Genomic DNA, 14,652 nt, shown 5'->3' with positions numbered 1-14,652 from the left:
AACCTAGGCCTCTTTAAACAACTTAACAATGATGCCGGAAAAAAGATCAATATTCAGTCCCAAATCTCAAGAGAGCAAAAATTCTAATTATAAGTTATTATTCTACCTGGAGGAAAGAAAAGTAATTTTATGGGAAGCTTAGAAATACTCTGAGTTGTAAAATGGTATGTGATATAAAGAAGAGTTATCATAACCAACACGTGGCAGAGGGTCTGGCACTATTGCTAAAGGTGAGTCAAAAACTTAAGTCTGACTTCTTAACAGCCAAAACAAAGAAGGTAAGAACTCCTGATTAATTAAATTAATCATGCTAACATACAATGGAGAGGATCAGTTGTCTGCAGAGTCCTCCTTAGGAGACCAAATAGGTCCTAGGATGAAAGTAGGAACAACAAGGTTCACATGTAACCAAACCAATGATAGTGACCTATCTAGAAAAAAAGTACTGTGTTAATAAAGCAGCGAGTCCACATAACAATGCAGGGGGCAAAGGTGGCAGAACTGGCAGCCTCACTACTGAGAGGCTGAGATAGTGCCCTGGGAAGTAGGAGGGAGTCGTCGGGAGGTCAGGATGGCTCCTTCGGCCTCGCTCGACACTGCGCTGGGGGGCGGGGAACTGCTGCCTTTGCTAGAGCTCCTTCATCAGTAAGAAGCCTTTGGAGTACATTTTGGCTCTCAGTGCCAGTTTCCATCAGGGTGAGATGTACAAAGGAATACGCTTGAATGGTGGTCTGCCTGACATTTTCAGTTCTCTCTGTAAGTGAGTGTGTAGGTGTCTGGATTACATGAAGGAACTTTGATCCTATGAGCTTGGCCTTGGCACCAGTGGACTTCAAAGCTCTGGACCATTGAAATGCAGTGAGAACAGGGGCTGCTGGTTCATCTAAAGGGAAATGGACTTCAAGCTCATTTAATGGGTTTCAATTTTGGCAAGAAAGAGTCTACAGGAAACAAATCTTTCACACCATCTCTTCAGACTGTCACTAAGAGAAGCCAGGTTAAAAGCGATGCTATTGCTTCCACTGTGAGCAACAGTGGAGAGTTACATGAAAGGCACGAGCATTATGGGATAGCTTAATTTAAGGGGCAAGTGAATTAATGGGATAGAGGGAACTCCATCTTGTACATTGAGAGTGTCTACACAACCCTGGTTCTCTGTCATTTGTCATTTGTCAGTCTGTCTTGGGGCCCTGGATTCTCCCTTTACTGGGAATTCTGACGTTTAGGAATATTGGAGGAAGACGCCTGTGCCACTCACCTGACTGGTGTGGAGCCAGTATTGCAGCCTAGATTTGTTCCTGATGCGTGGGAGCAGCAGCCTGTACACTATGTGCTCACCAATGGTGGTCAAGATGGAGAGACCAAATCCAATGCACAGCAGCACGAAGAGTCCAGAGAAGTGTTTGATGCCCATTTGCAAAGTCTGTGGCAGAACAGGAAAGGAAAGGCCATGAATGTGATGCTCCATCTGGTCCCACGATTGTTCACTCTTAGATGCAGATTCTTTTTTGCTGGACCCAAGGAAAGCTGGAGACTGTTCCTCTGCGTGCTCCGCAGACATCACTAAACTACACTGTGAAGGGAATCCATCCAGGACTGAGGGCTGCTGCAGGGCACAATTCCTGGGGTGCTACTCACATAGAGTCCTATTGTATGAATGGTTTCTGGAGTCGTGCAGAGGCCCTGCATCTGGACTACCTTATGGTCTCAAGAGAGACACAGAGAGACATCGAGAGAGACTGAAAATTGAAACAATTTAATATATCAAAATATTAAATAGTTATCAAGGAAAGAACCTCTCTCAGGGACAGAGAATGAGTAGATTTAAGGGGAAAAGATGATGAGTTCAATAATTTTGACATTTAGATCTGCCAGGGAACATGGAGATCATCTAGTTGAATGTCCTCATTTTCTCTTTTTTTCTTTTTTTTTCTTTGCGGTACGTGGGCCTCTCACTGTTGTGGCCTTTCCTGTTGCGGAGCACAGACTCCGGACGCACAGGCTCAGCGGCCACAGCTCACGGGCCCATCCGCTCCGCGGCATGTGGGATCTTCCCCGACCAGGGCACGAACCCGTGTCCGCTGCATCGGCAGGCGGACTCTCAACCACTGCGCCACCAGGGAAGCCCGAATGTCCTCATTTTAAAGATGGGCCAGAGAAGTAAAGGAAATTGAGCCAGGTCACAAAATTAGACAGCCGCAGAGGAGAAAGAGAAGGGACCTATCTGTTGATTGCTTACTTTTTTTTTTTTTGCGCCGAGATAGGTATGAGATAGGTATGCAATTTATAGTTGAGGAAACTGAAGTTCCTGCAGCGTTTAAGTGACAAAGCTGGTCTATAAGTCAATGTTTGTTTAGCTTCAAAGCCTGGGCTCTTTCTACTCTACAACAAAAGAGCAACAACAGCCATAAATATAATAACTTTAACACCTGTGACAGGCACTTTGCTAAATGATTTACACGAAGTCCTTATGAAATACGTATCATCCAGTCTACGACATCGATGACCAGTCAGTCCTGCAGAAAGAAAGACATTTGATACCTTGAGTGCCCACTGTGTGCCAGGCACTCTCCCAAGTACCGGGGGGTGAAGATAGGAGGGTTATGTCCCTGCCTTCAATCAGCGAATCTAGGGAGGAAGCAAACATTTATACCCCATGATAAATTGATCCACGCCTCCTGGGTTTTGCAGAGAAGTTGGCTCATGAGATAAGACTTAAAGTAAGGGAGGTGAATGTGGAGGCTTGGGTGGGAAAGTAGCGCTCTAAGCTGAGGGAAGCAGAAACAAAGAATGTAACAAAGACATGAACTTCCAGCGCAGTGATCTGGGGGCTTGTGAAATAGAGAGCTGTGCTTGGGGGTAGGGTGCAGAAGGCCTGTGTCCTGAGGGAGAAACAGGCCCGCACTAGGCAAGCCTAGATTAAGCACCTCACCCAAGATCATACAAACCAATGCTAAGGAGCCTAGGTGTCATTCCTTTGCTGGAGGCTTTTGGTCACCATCATCATCGACAATTATTTAGCACTTAACATGTGGAAGGCACAGTTCTGAGCTCTTTATTAATGTAGCAACTTGCTTAATCTTCCTAAGGACCTATGAGAGAGGTACTGTTACTACCTCCATTTTACAGGTGAGGAAACTTAGGAACAAAAGAATGAAGTGACTTGTCCAAGGTCACATAACTAGTAAAGGTCAGAGCTGGAGTTCACACCCAGGTAGTCTGGCTCCAGAGCCTACACTCTTAACCACCTCATTTGACTGATATGAGGGATCCTCCCATCCTCTTGATGGGTCTTCCTTTCTTTCATTCTCCCCACCTCTACCCCCAGTCCTGGAGAAGCAGCCATTCAGGATGGCTCAGACATGGCTAGACCTCCGTGGTATGCCAGGAAGTCTATCTGGGGGCCCAGACTCAGAGGCAGAGTTTGGAGATTTCAGTCTTTGGGGGAGCCTGGGTCATGGAATCTCTTTTCCTCCATGACACTACTTCTGGCAGTGGCTCGGGACAAAAGATGGGTGCTAGGATCCCCGAAGAAGAAAAGACTAGAGGTGAGCAGGGGCATAGAGTATGCACCAGGTTTAGGAGACTGGGACACAGGCAGGAAAACTAGCAGACACCTGAGAATGAAGGAGGAAGCCCAGCCTTAGGGAACAAGAAATGCTGGTCTAGGAAATGTGAGAGGTGTATCGGACCCTGAAGGCTACTCAGGTACAAGGGCTTTTCCTGGGACATCCCTGTACAAGTGGTGACCAACCTGACCTCCAGAAAGTATACACAAATGTGTTTGAAAACCTCCCTTGGCCTGGGCCTGTTGTAATGTGTACAGCATACGGCTATTACAGAAGGATTCAATTACTACTGCTGTGGATGAAGAATGCACCGGGGAAATTAATTTTGGACTTTAACACTAACAGCATCAAACACTCAGCAAAACACTAAACAGACTGGTGTTGGTTTCTTATAAGGTGCTGCCAAGAGGAAGAAGAAAAATGTAACTTACAGTGAATCATCCTGCTTTTAAAAGCATGATGTTCCCTCTGTTTTTTTGTGCATAACAGTAATTAGTCTCATTTTCCTTTTATTATCCCAATAACAAAGAGGCTGTATTCAGTTTATTTTATACATTTCTTTCTTTAAATTTCTGTTGTTTACATCCACATGCTAATAGACTACTAGAAGTAGTTGCTGTGTTTTTTTTTTAATTGGACATCTGTGTGCCAGACACCATATATGCATATTATGATCTTATAATAACATTGTAAGTTAAGTATTATTATCCCTATTTTACATTTGAGGAAACTGAGGCTCATTAAATACCATACTCAAGATCATACAAGCTAATAAATGGGGAAGCCAGGCTATGGATCCAGGATTGTCTGATGTCAAAGCCCGCACTGCCTTCACGCAAACACCATTCACAGGTACCCCTTGCTATCTGAACTCTTACTCTTCCCTGCTACAACTTGCAAAAAATTTTATTCGGAACTCACCATCTGAATAGAAAACACTATAATAGGAACTCACCATCTGAATAGAAAACACTATAATCTGCCTTTGGGCACCAATGAAAATGTTTATACTGTGTCTGGGTCTCAATGATAAGATGTACCGCTGCAGTTGTAATTCAGCTGTCCTTCCCCTAGGACCACACTACTTGAATGTGCTATGCATTACATATGTGCATCAGCCCCACGTTATCAAGTGAAAACTTTTTGTCTGATAGAGTGGAACTTGCTCAACTTGACATTTATCACTTGTCAGAGGAAGAAGAGGAGCAATGAATATTCAATGTCAATCTTTAAAATAAATTTAAGTGATGCAGAAAAAATAATGACTGCAGGTGCAAGTGACAGGAGTAGAAACATCACATTCAGAAATGCAATCACAGCCCAGTCTCATGTTGTCAAGAGCTGTATTAATGGAAGCAAAGAAATGCAAACAGACATAAGTTTTTCTTTTTTTTTGGTACACGGGCCTCTCACTGCTGTGGCCTCTCCCGTTGCGGAGCACAGGCTCCGGACGCGCAGGCCCAGCGGCCATGGCTCACGGGCCCAGCTGCTCCACGGCATGTGGGCTCTTCCCAGACCGGGGCACAAACCCGTGTCCCCTGCATCGGCAGGCGGACTCCCAACCACTGCGCCACCAGGGAAGCCCAGACATAAGTTTTTTATTTTCTTCATCCCATTACTTTATCCCATTTGATAGCTCACAGCCACACACTTCTGGAGTCTCAAGAGCCAAGGAGAGAAGAGTGTCCCAGGATTTAGCCACAGGCAAATCTCAGGCGTTTATGGCTTCACTTAGTCCTTCACAGGCTCACTCTAGCCCATCCAATCTCACTCCGTTAACTCTTTAATCAATATGTAACCACTCAAAAAATTGTCTTGCTTGCTTATTTTATTTTGCTAAATGTTATTTATACTTGTTATATTTCTTTAACATTTTATTTTATTGTTCATTTACATTACTATACATCCACTGTACTGTGGTGGGAAAGCATACTCTGTATTATGCACACATGAATAACCACTGATTAAGCATTGAAGAACTGGTGTTTTAAATGCTTCATATTATGTAGAAATCATTGGTGGATTGTCATATCTAACAATCCATGCATTGTGCATTAGATATTAAACACTAATAAATGTCTAAGAATGTTTTAGTGACATTTAGGGAAACTGTTTGGGATTTTTGGATGAGGTGGGAATGACTTATTGTTCATCTCATACAAGATAATGGAAAGGACTCCTACCACTTGGAAATTTACCAGCCAACATATTTCCAGGAACAGACTAGATTTAGATAAAGGGTAATGCCTGTACTATCAAAGGTTATGATTGGTCTCTGCCTAGATCATCAGTGACATGTAGAGGCCAAGACCACCAATTTTGTTGCTGCTAAACCCCCCTTTGCATCTTGCTCAGATGTAGACCCTTGAAACATCTGACAGCTGGTTAGATAACTGACTAGGTTCTGAAAACTCCAGCAAGAAATGCAGTTAAAGTATTTCAGTCATCATTTGCCTCAGACGTTACTGGTTAAATCTTATGATCTAAGCCTCCCTAGCCCCCACTCCACATCACCCACTCCACAGCAACTACCCATTTTCTCTGGTCCTCTAAAGAGTCTGTAATCATTGCTTTCAATTCCTCTCCTAGATACTTGGAAGCAGGATGAGGAGCAAGCAAATGCTGTTTCTAATTTTGAAGACATGATTTCCTTTTTTTTTTTTTGACACCCCACTATTTTGCCCAGAAGAGAAAGTAGCTCAATAAAATTTGGAAGACTCATTGTGTCTGTACATATAGCCCTTTGTCTGGGTGGGAGGACGGGCACAGAAGATGGAGACCTCCACCTGCATGAGGTGTGGGCTCCAGAGGTACCAAGGACAGCTATCGCGGGAGAGAGTTTGCCTGGCTGGAGACAATGGGGTAAGATTGTGCGATGTAATCATGTGGGATTTCTAAAAAATTGTAACAACAATCATGAAAAGGGATAAAGAAAATATTCACTCATAGAATCTGAAACTTTCTCATCAATGAAGACTGAAAGACTGAAAGATTACATTTAACAAAAGAAACAAAAAATGATATGCAAAATCTAGGGAGACACTGCATGAGTGAAGTTAACAGTGCTCACACATTTGGATAAGAAAATAATCTAGATGGACAGTAAAATTAGGGTCCACAGGAACTTCCCATCACATCCCTGGTCCTGGGGGCTGTGGCACCTCTGTCTCTTCTAACCTGGAATCTGCTTCACAGCTCCTCAATATGGCACAGCCCAGGTTGCTGAGGAGATGCCCCCTTTCTGTTCCTTGTGCTCCCAGAGCCCCCGCCCCTTCTAGGTTTGGGAAACCATCTTTTAGCCTTGGGCCTGGTGCTGAATGTGCTACATTATCTCCACTGTGCGGTCTTTTGAAGTCTTAATTTATTAATAAAATAACTCAGAAAAATATTTCTAAAAATTAAATTTGAGGTGATTACCATTATCCTTTTACTATATACTTTCAATTCATTTTCTCCTCTGAACTACAACCATATGCACATATATTTTCCAGAGTTGTAAACTCTGTTATATGTTAATGTAACAATTATGCTTTTTAAAAAACTTAATCTAGGGCTTCCCTGGTGGCGCAGTGGTTGAGAGTCTGCCTGCCAATGCAGGGGACGCGGGTTCGCGCCCCGGCCTGGGAGGATCCCACATGTAGCGGAGCGGCTGGACCCGTGAGCCATGGCCACTGGGCCTGCGCATCCGGAGCCTGTGCTCCACAATGGGAGAGACCACAACAGTGAGAGGCCCGCGTACCGCAAAAAAATAAAAAAATAAATAAAAAAAATAAAAAAATAAAAAACTTAATCTAAAAATTTATGGATTTATAGTTATTTTATTAACTTTAATAGCTTTATATTATCAGTAACTGTTAATTTATCATAACTGACTTTACTCACAAACTGTCAGGTATTTAATATTACTTATTATATATATATATATAATAAATATTGCCACAATAAAAAATCTTTTGCATATAGCATTTAAAAAATCATTTTTGATCCTTCCTTTGAGATATATATTGCAATGGGTGGGATTACCAGGTAAGATCATATAACTGTTCTGATGCCTTGTGATGTGTGAAATGGTCCTCAAGAGTGTGAAAACCATTCCCAATGATTCCCAAGATGCCCCATTGCACAGGATGCTCACATCCTCTCCAACCCTGTTTTGCAACGAATCATTTTTTCCTGTTTTAGGTATTCTGATTTGTATTTATTCAATTATTCTGGCTACTTTTTCATGTTTGTTTTTCCTGTTGCCCCAGGTATGTATTATATATTTATATGATTTGCCCAATTACGCATTTCAGGAAAGGCATGGATTTTTACTGAAAAAAGCTATTAACCCCTTTCCTAACACATTACACATGTGTCTCAATTTTTAAGTTTTCCTGTTAGCTTTGTTTTGTTAGATTTTATTATACAGGTGTTTGAATTCTATATAGCTCTGTTTTGATTATTGGAAACTCTTCTGTTGTCATTAGAAATAGCAGTTGTTGGGATGTTTTATGACCAATTGCTTTATTTCTGAAAAATAACGAACACTTCAGTCCATCTTGAGCTTTTTTAACAAGAGTGGAACATATTGTTTTGTCTTTATTGAGACTTTTGATTTCAGCCCCATGCTGCAGAGGTACCTTAGCCAGTAAAATGCCACTCCCATCCCAGGTGGTCTGCATTCCTTTATGCTAATTTTGATTTTTACTTAAAATCCTGTTTTTTAAAAAAATGTTGGCAACATACACATGCACATACACAAAACATTGTAAGAACAAACACCATGTAAAATTAACAACAAAACAACTTATTTGTGTGTCAGATTTAGTCTAAGAGCTGTCAGATTGTATCCTTTATCTACACAGCTTTTATTGCTGCTCATGTCCCTTCAGTGTTATGGTTTTTCACTATGAATCAGCTAGTGCTTTAAAGCTGACACATGGTTTGTCGCTATTTACACAGTCACCAGCCAGTGGAAGAGCTAGGGCAGCCAATACGAAAGGAGAGAGGTCCAGTTCCGATTCTCAGTCTAGCGACCTGACTCCTTTATCATGATGTCACCTTGTCTTAAAAAACATCCAAGCCTCTCCCTTTTCAAGACATGCAAAATAGATAAAACATAGTAGCCAGACTCACGAACCACTTTAAATCCTAACAGAGAGAATCAATAAGCATAAGTGAAGAATGGAATTTGTAATAAAAAAAAATTCCTGAAGGTTTTTCCTTGAGAATTCCTCTAAAGCAAGATAGATTTAGAGAATAAACCAACTATGCTAAGGCCATATCTTTTCCTACGTTTCAAAAAAAAAAGAAGTGTCTAGTGGTTTGGGGACTACAACGTATGGTAGAGAGCAGACACAATCCATTAATATATGATTCACAACAACGTAGTGTTACTGATGTCTACAGCCTCAAAACATATTGGTTGCTGTTACCAGCTTAATCTAAATACTGTCACTTATTTTTCAAGATGAGATGGAGGTGGATGATGATGTAAGACTGCCTTGCCTAATACTTTTTTTTTTTTTTTTGCGATACGCGGGCCTCTCACTGTTGTGGCCTCTCCCGTTGCGGAGCACGGGCTCCGGATGCGCAGGCCCAGCGGCCATGGCTTTTATTTTTTATTTATTTATTTATTTTTTGCGATACGCGGGCCTCTCACTGTTGTGGCCTCTCCCGTTGCGGAGCACGGGCTCCGGATGCGCAGGCCCAGCGGCCATGGCTCACGGGCCCAGCCGCTCCGCGGCATGTGGGATCTTCCCAGACCGGGGCACGAACCCGTGTCCCCTACATCGGCAGGCGGACTCTCAACCACTGCGCCACCAGGGAAGCCCCTTGCCTAATACTTTTAATTTTAATTTTTAATTTTTTGCACTGTATAGAACCAAAGAGGTAGAAGCTGCTTGCTCCTTGACAAGAAATTCACCTTTTTGTAAAAACTGAGGCTTGGTTTGATTATATTAATAAGACTATCAGGAATAATTTGAGGCAGGTAAATACACAAACCATAAAAATAGGAAGCAATGGAGTGAGGTGAAAAAAGCTCAGCATTTGGGGTCACAGAGCCTGGTTCAAGTCCTCACTTTGCCACTTACCAGCTGGGATATCTTGGAGAAGATTCTAGATCTCTCCATAGCATCATCTGTAAAACTGAGATGATAGCATCCACCCCACAGTTTTGTTATGATGATTAAATGATATAACAAATGTAACAGGACCTGGAACAGCTGTTCAATATGCATTAACTACTATTATTACCCCAAGGAACTGTACAGAGCTAGATTTGTTGGCAACTGGCAATTAACAAAGAGAAGAATCAAAGCATTCTAATTTGGAAGTAAATGTGATCTCTCTTCCCAAATATTCATACAGTCAGATCTTTCTAGTTGCTGAAGCTAGAAACAGGCTCACAGTTCAAGGTCACTGCCACAAAGCCTTGGGTAACTATATTAGGTAGACTGATCAAGCAATTAGCTTGTGAATTCCAGCCACTCTAGGAGCTGAAATAGTTTTCCTCCTCTTGTTAAATTTGAACATGTAATCCAACATGTTTCAAACTCTCGGTCCTAATTTTAAATTTCCATATTTTAACGTGCACATTGCAGAGTATACAAATAATGTCTCTCTTTCAGAAATCCTCTTCGCTGGCATTACACAAGCTCACTTTTCTCACGCAAGGTTTCCTCCACAAAGTCAAATAGGTTGGGCTAGAATGCTAGTCTCACTCTTTTAAACTTTCTCCAGTCAAGACATCTGTTATCCCCTCTGCAAATGCAGGGGTGGGGAGGATCTTGACATTATTTCCATTGTTTCCTTTCTGGATTAGGATCACACAAATGTCCAGCTAATCTGAGAGTGGGTGTGGCTAAGTACTAAGTAAGCGTTCAAAAGGAACCAAGAGGCCTCCTTCTCCTTTATATATTGATCTGGTAGAAGAGGACGAAAGGGGGAAGGGAAGGACATGGGTAGCGTGAAAATTTTGTGCTCTAGCACTTTACATGTTTAATCTTCTTGAATCCTCAAAATAACCTGGGGATGTATCTTCATTTTAATCAGGAGAAATGACACAAAGAGGTTAAGTAACATGCTCGTGCTCGCACAACTAATAAGTGACTGTGATAAAAACCCAGTTGTAACTGCATCCAAACCCAGTCTGAGTCTTTGAACTATGTTACCATGAAATGGGGGTAAGACTCATATAACTACAGGATTGGGAGCATTTACTGATCATTAATACATTTTTTTTAGGACTGCGCAGGAAGTTAAGGGGCTGGATACCTATTCTTTTATTAAATAAAAAGTATGGCAGGGTGCCTTGGTAGATGGGTGCTCGGACAGTAATTCAATTTGTGGATTTACTTGTCCCACTTTTGGGTTTTATATTTGGGGGGGGATGGGGGCAGGGAAGACTAGCTACCAGCCTCTTTGAAATATAAGGATAATTAATCTTGAAACAGATCTTTCTTGTCCAGAGAAAAATCACCTGGGTTTTGACCCTTGGCTTAGTACATGTAGGGAGAGTACGTCTCATTGTCCTGGTATTCTGAGAGCCTTAAGCACCTTCTACGGGGATTGGACCACTGTGAGAAGCAGGCCTGATGTAAAGTGGCAGACATTGGGACCAGTCCTGTCCCAGCTCTTCTGAGGACAGCTTGTTCTCCAGGATCTGACAGTAGTAAGTGGGACCACAGAGAGCTGGTAACATCTAGGGTGCAGGCAGCAGTGTACTTACTGGTACACTGGCTCTCCAAAACAAGCAGAAGCAAAACAACTAAAACTTTCTGCTTTTTTCTGTGAGGTACTTACTACTCCCACTATGGCTGATTTCAAGCGATCGACATGACATCACTGAACACGGGGTTGGGGAGGGATGTGCACACTTTGATTCTCACCCAGTATGAATAGGCTCCAGCACACCCCTTGGCTGCAGGTTTATTAGGGTGTGAGAGACTCTGGGCTGACCGTTACATTAGAGAAAAGGCTTCCCACCATGAGAGAGCTCTTGCTTTCCCTGCCAGGCCCAGGTCTGATTTTAAAAAGTAAGCTTTGTTAGTGTAGAGAACGTCCACCCCTGCTGCAGAGGTGTACCTGCTCATCTCTGCATCTTTTGAGTGCCAGGAGCAACACCGCTTCAGCATCCTAGGGAGAGTCCACTGCAGCTGGAATCTTCACTGCCTCTGCTTGTGGGAAGAATGACTCTGAATGTGGCCTATTCTCTCCAACTGGAGAGGGGCTGAGTATCGGAGGTGAGAGAGCTTCCTACGAAGTTCTCTGCCTTGTTTGAGCAGAAGCCCCATTAACTGAACTTAACACTGGAGTGGGCAGCCAACCCTGAAAACCCACCTTCACTGAGACTGATCGTTAGACTGGGCATTTAGTCCAGTCTTAGCATTTCTTACAAGAGCCCTGAGTTTCTGCTCTGAAAAGAAACTGTTCAGGAGCTGGAGCAATGAGACAGGAGGAGCCTAGCTGGATTCCTAACCCTCAAGACATGCTCGGGGATTTCTGGATGTACCATGGGGAGTGGGCTGCGGCTTTCAAAAGTGAAAGATGGGTTTTTGTTGCCCAGAGAGAGGTGATTAAAAGATGCTCAGCCAAGAGAAATATATTCATCCCTGTTGCTACAATAAGTAAATAACAATCTGTCAAAAGATGCCTGAACACCACAAGTAAATGAAAGTAGTTCACCTAACACCTTTTTGGAATTTTCCCCCACATATGAAACCATGAGAAATAAAGGAAAAGATGTATATTTTCTTATTTTTGAACTTTAAAAGTTCTTCTTCACTCTTTCTAGTTTGGCCTCTGCCCCCCCCCCCCACCCCATGCTCCTTCATTATGTCCTCCCTGACTTAGGGCATTCCCAGGAGAATAAATAACACTGAGGTGGGCAAGAGGTTGGTGTTAGAGAATGTTGCTTCACAAAGAGAAATACTTCCCAGCAGGTCAGAGAGACGGGTGCTGGGCCTCTTGGGCTGATCTTTGAGAAGAAAGAAAAAGTCGTTGTTGGGTGGTGCTCTTATAAAAGCTCACACAAGTGTCAGCAACTTCTTGCGGCTCTCCAGGCTTCCGACCGCGGCACTGAATTCCTGGAAGGATATTTTTCCACCGAGATCCTTGCCCAGGACGATGATGGTTTTGTCCACGAGCTGCTGTAACTGCCAGTCTTTCAGGTTGTCCCCCACCATCATCGTCAGCACCTGGAAGGGTTCCCCGCTGGAAGTGTAGCCAGCTTGTCCATGTCGTAGATGCTGAAAGCAAACCTCAGCTTCTGCTCCTTGTCTCCCTTGACACTGAACTGGGGGGGCCCCAGGATGAATTCCTCGAAGTCCACCTCTCTATTTTTATTTATTTATTTAACATTTTTATTGGGGTATAATTGCTTTACAATGGTATGTTAGTTTCTGCTTTATAACAAAGTGAATCAGTTATACATATACATATGTTCCCATATCTCTTCCCTCTTGCGTCTCCCTCCCTCCCACCCTCCCTATCCCACCCCTCTAGGTGGTCACAAAGCACAGAGCTGATCTCCCTGTGCTGTGCGCCTGCTTCCCACTGCTCTCTATTTTACATTTGGTAGTGTATATATGTACATGCCACTCTCTCACTTCGTCCCAGCTTACCCTTCCCCCTCCCCGTGTCAAGTCCATTCTCTAGTAGGTCTGTGTCTTTATTCCCGTCCTGCACCTAGGTTCTTCACCACCTGTCTATTGCCGTCTGTGTCGAAGATGACTGTCACTCGCTGCGCCAACGGGTTCTCCTGTAGCTCCGGCAGGGACATGAACTCCTCCACGCTCATAGCTCCCGAGCTGTCCGACTCCAGCTTCTTAAACCGCTTGTCCAGCCGTTTAATTTCGTCTTGGTCAAAGTGGGAGCACATTTCTACTGGGTAACTGGACTCATTTCTCATTGTGGAGCCAGTCTGCTCATAGGGTCGGGGGAGGGAGCAGGGGCGGTGGGCGCACGCAGGGCTGGAAAAGGACTGTTACGCCGCCAGGTGGGGGGGGGGCTGGGGGGGCGGGCTCGTGGGACCTCTCCCCCCCCCCCCCCGCCCCCGGTCAAGGCAAGAAAATGGGCAGCTCTGGGAGCCAGGCGGGGGAGTGGGTGAGCAGGGGTAGAAGAGGGGGTGGGAGGGGGGAGTTTGCGGGGGGGTGGGGTAAGATAGGAAGATAAGTAGGAGAGGGGAGCTAGGGGGAATGCCCGGGACAGGCTAAGGGCAGGGATACCCGCTTTCTTCTTTCTCTCGGTACCTTAACCCTTATCTCTCTTGCTATTTTTAAAAACCGCCTTGTGTCACTTTTCCTTCTTCCCTTGGAAATTAAACTCCAAGGGAGCGAGGCCGCAGCTGTATTAATCACCGCGGTATCCCCAGCATAGCGTCTGAAATGCAGTATGTCCTTAATATATGTTGAATGACTGTGTAAACTGCAAGCAGGGGCTCTTGATGCTTATTTGCAGGCCTAGTGTAAGGACTAGATGAGATAATACGTGTATACATCAATAGCTGACCCTTGAACAACATGGGTTTCAACCGTGTGGGTCCACTTATATGCAGATACTTTTCAATAGTAAATACAACAGTACTACAAGGTCAGCAGATGGTTGAATCCTCTGAGACAGAACCGGGGATACTGAGAAAGGATACCCAGGGCTGACTATAAATTATACAATTATACCTGGTATTGTTCAAGGGTCAACTGTTTTTCCTAAATTCTCTGGGAGGGAAAGCCAGGATTGACATCCTTCTGGTACAGTGGCCGATGACCTTTTTCAGAACATGGGGTTCAGGGTCTTTGTAAGAGACCACGCAGATATTACACAAAATTTCTCACATGGATCATCTACAGGCAGTAACACATTCTTGAGGAATATACACAATGCTGAATTCAGGGCCCTTTTCAAGAAGACACAGGTCCCAAGACCATAGCCTCTGTCACCCTATTACAATACTTCAAATCCATCCTCTCATACACAGTCTTTATCTTTGTTGGGCTAGTGCCTGGCGGATGTCCTGCAGACCGCTTTGGGGAATGGCTGTAATGTGTCCTGAGAAGCCTCTGCCATATTTTGAGAGTAAAAGTGGTCCCTAGGTTGTCTC

At 43.7% G+C, this 14,652-nt stretch overlaps 2 protein-coding genes across 2 annotated transcripts in view; both read right to left on the bottom strand.

Annotated features, from left to right (window-relative positions):
- GRIN3A (glutamate ionotropic receptor NMDA type subunit 3A) overlaps positions 1-14,652 on the bottom strand; it is a 153,547-nt gene that overhangs the window by 7,736 nt on the left and 131,159 nt on the right. Inside the window, exon 7 of the mRNA XM_007456390.1 lies at positions 1,259-1,423. Coding sequence (XP_007456452.1) covers positions 1,259-1,423 — 165 coding nt within the window. The remainder of the gene's footprint in view (positions 1-1,258; positions 1,424-14,652) is intronic.
- On the bottom strand, positions 12,581-13,464 carry PPP3R2 (protein phosphatase 3 regulatory subunit B, beta). The gene is given in 3 exon segments (XM_007456389.1): positions 12,581-12,783; positions 12,786-12,885; positions 13,258-13,464. Coding segments are annotated over 3 exon segments (510 nt in total).

The sequence above is a fragment of the Lipotes vexillifer genome, unplaced genomic scaffold (assembly GCF_000442215.2).
Source record: "Lipotes vexillifer unplaced genomic scaffold, Lipotes_vexillifer_v1.1 scaffold607, whole genome shotgun sequence".
NCBI lineage: Eukaryota > Metazoa > Chordata > Mammalia > Artiodactyla > Lipotidae > Lipotes > Lipotes vexillifer.
Note: the sequence above shows the minus strand (reverse complement) of the source record. Positions and strands in the feature narration are given on the sequence as shown.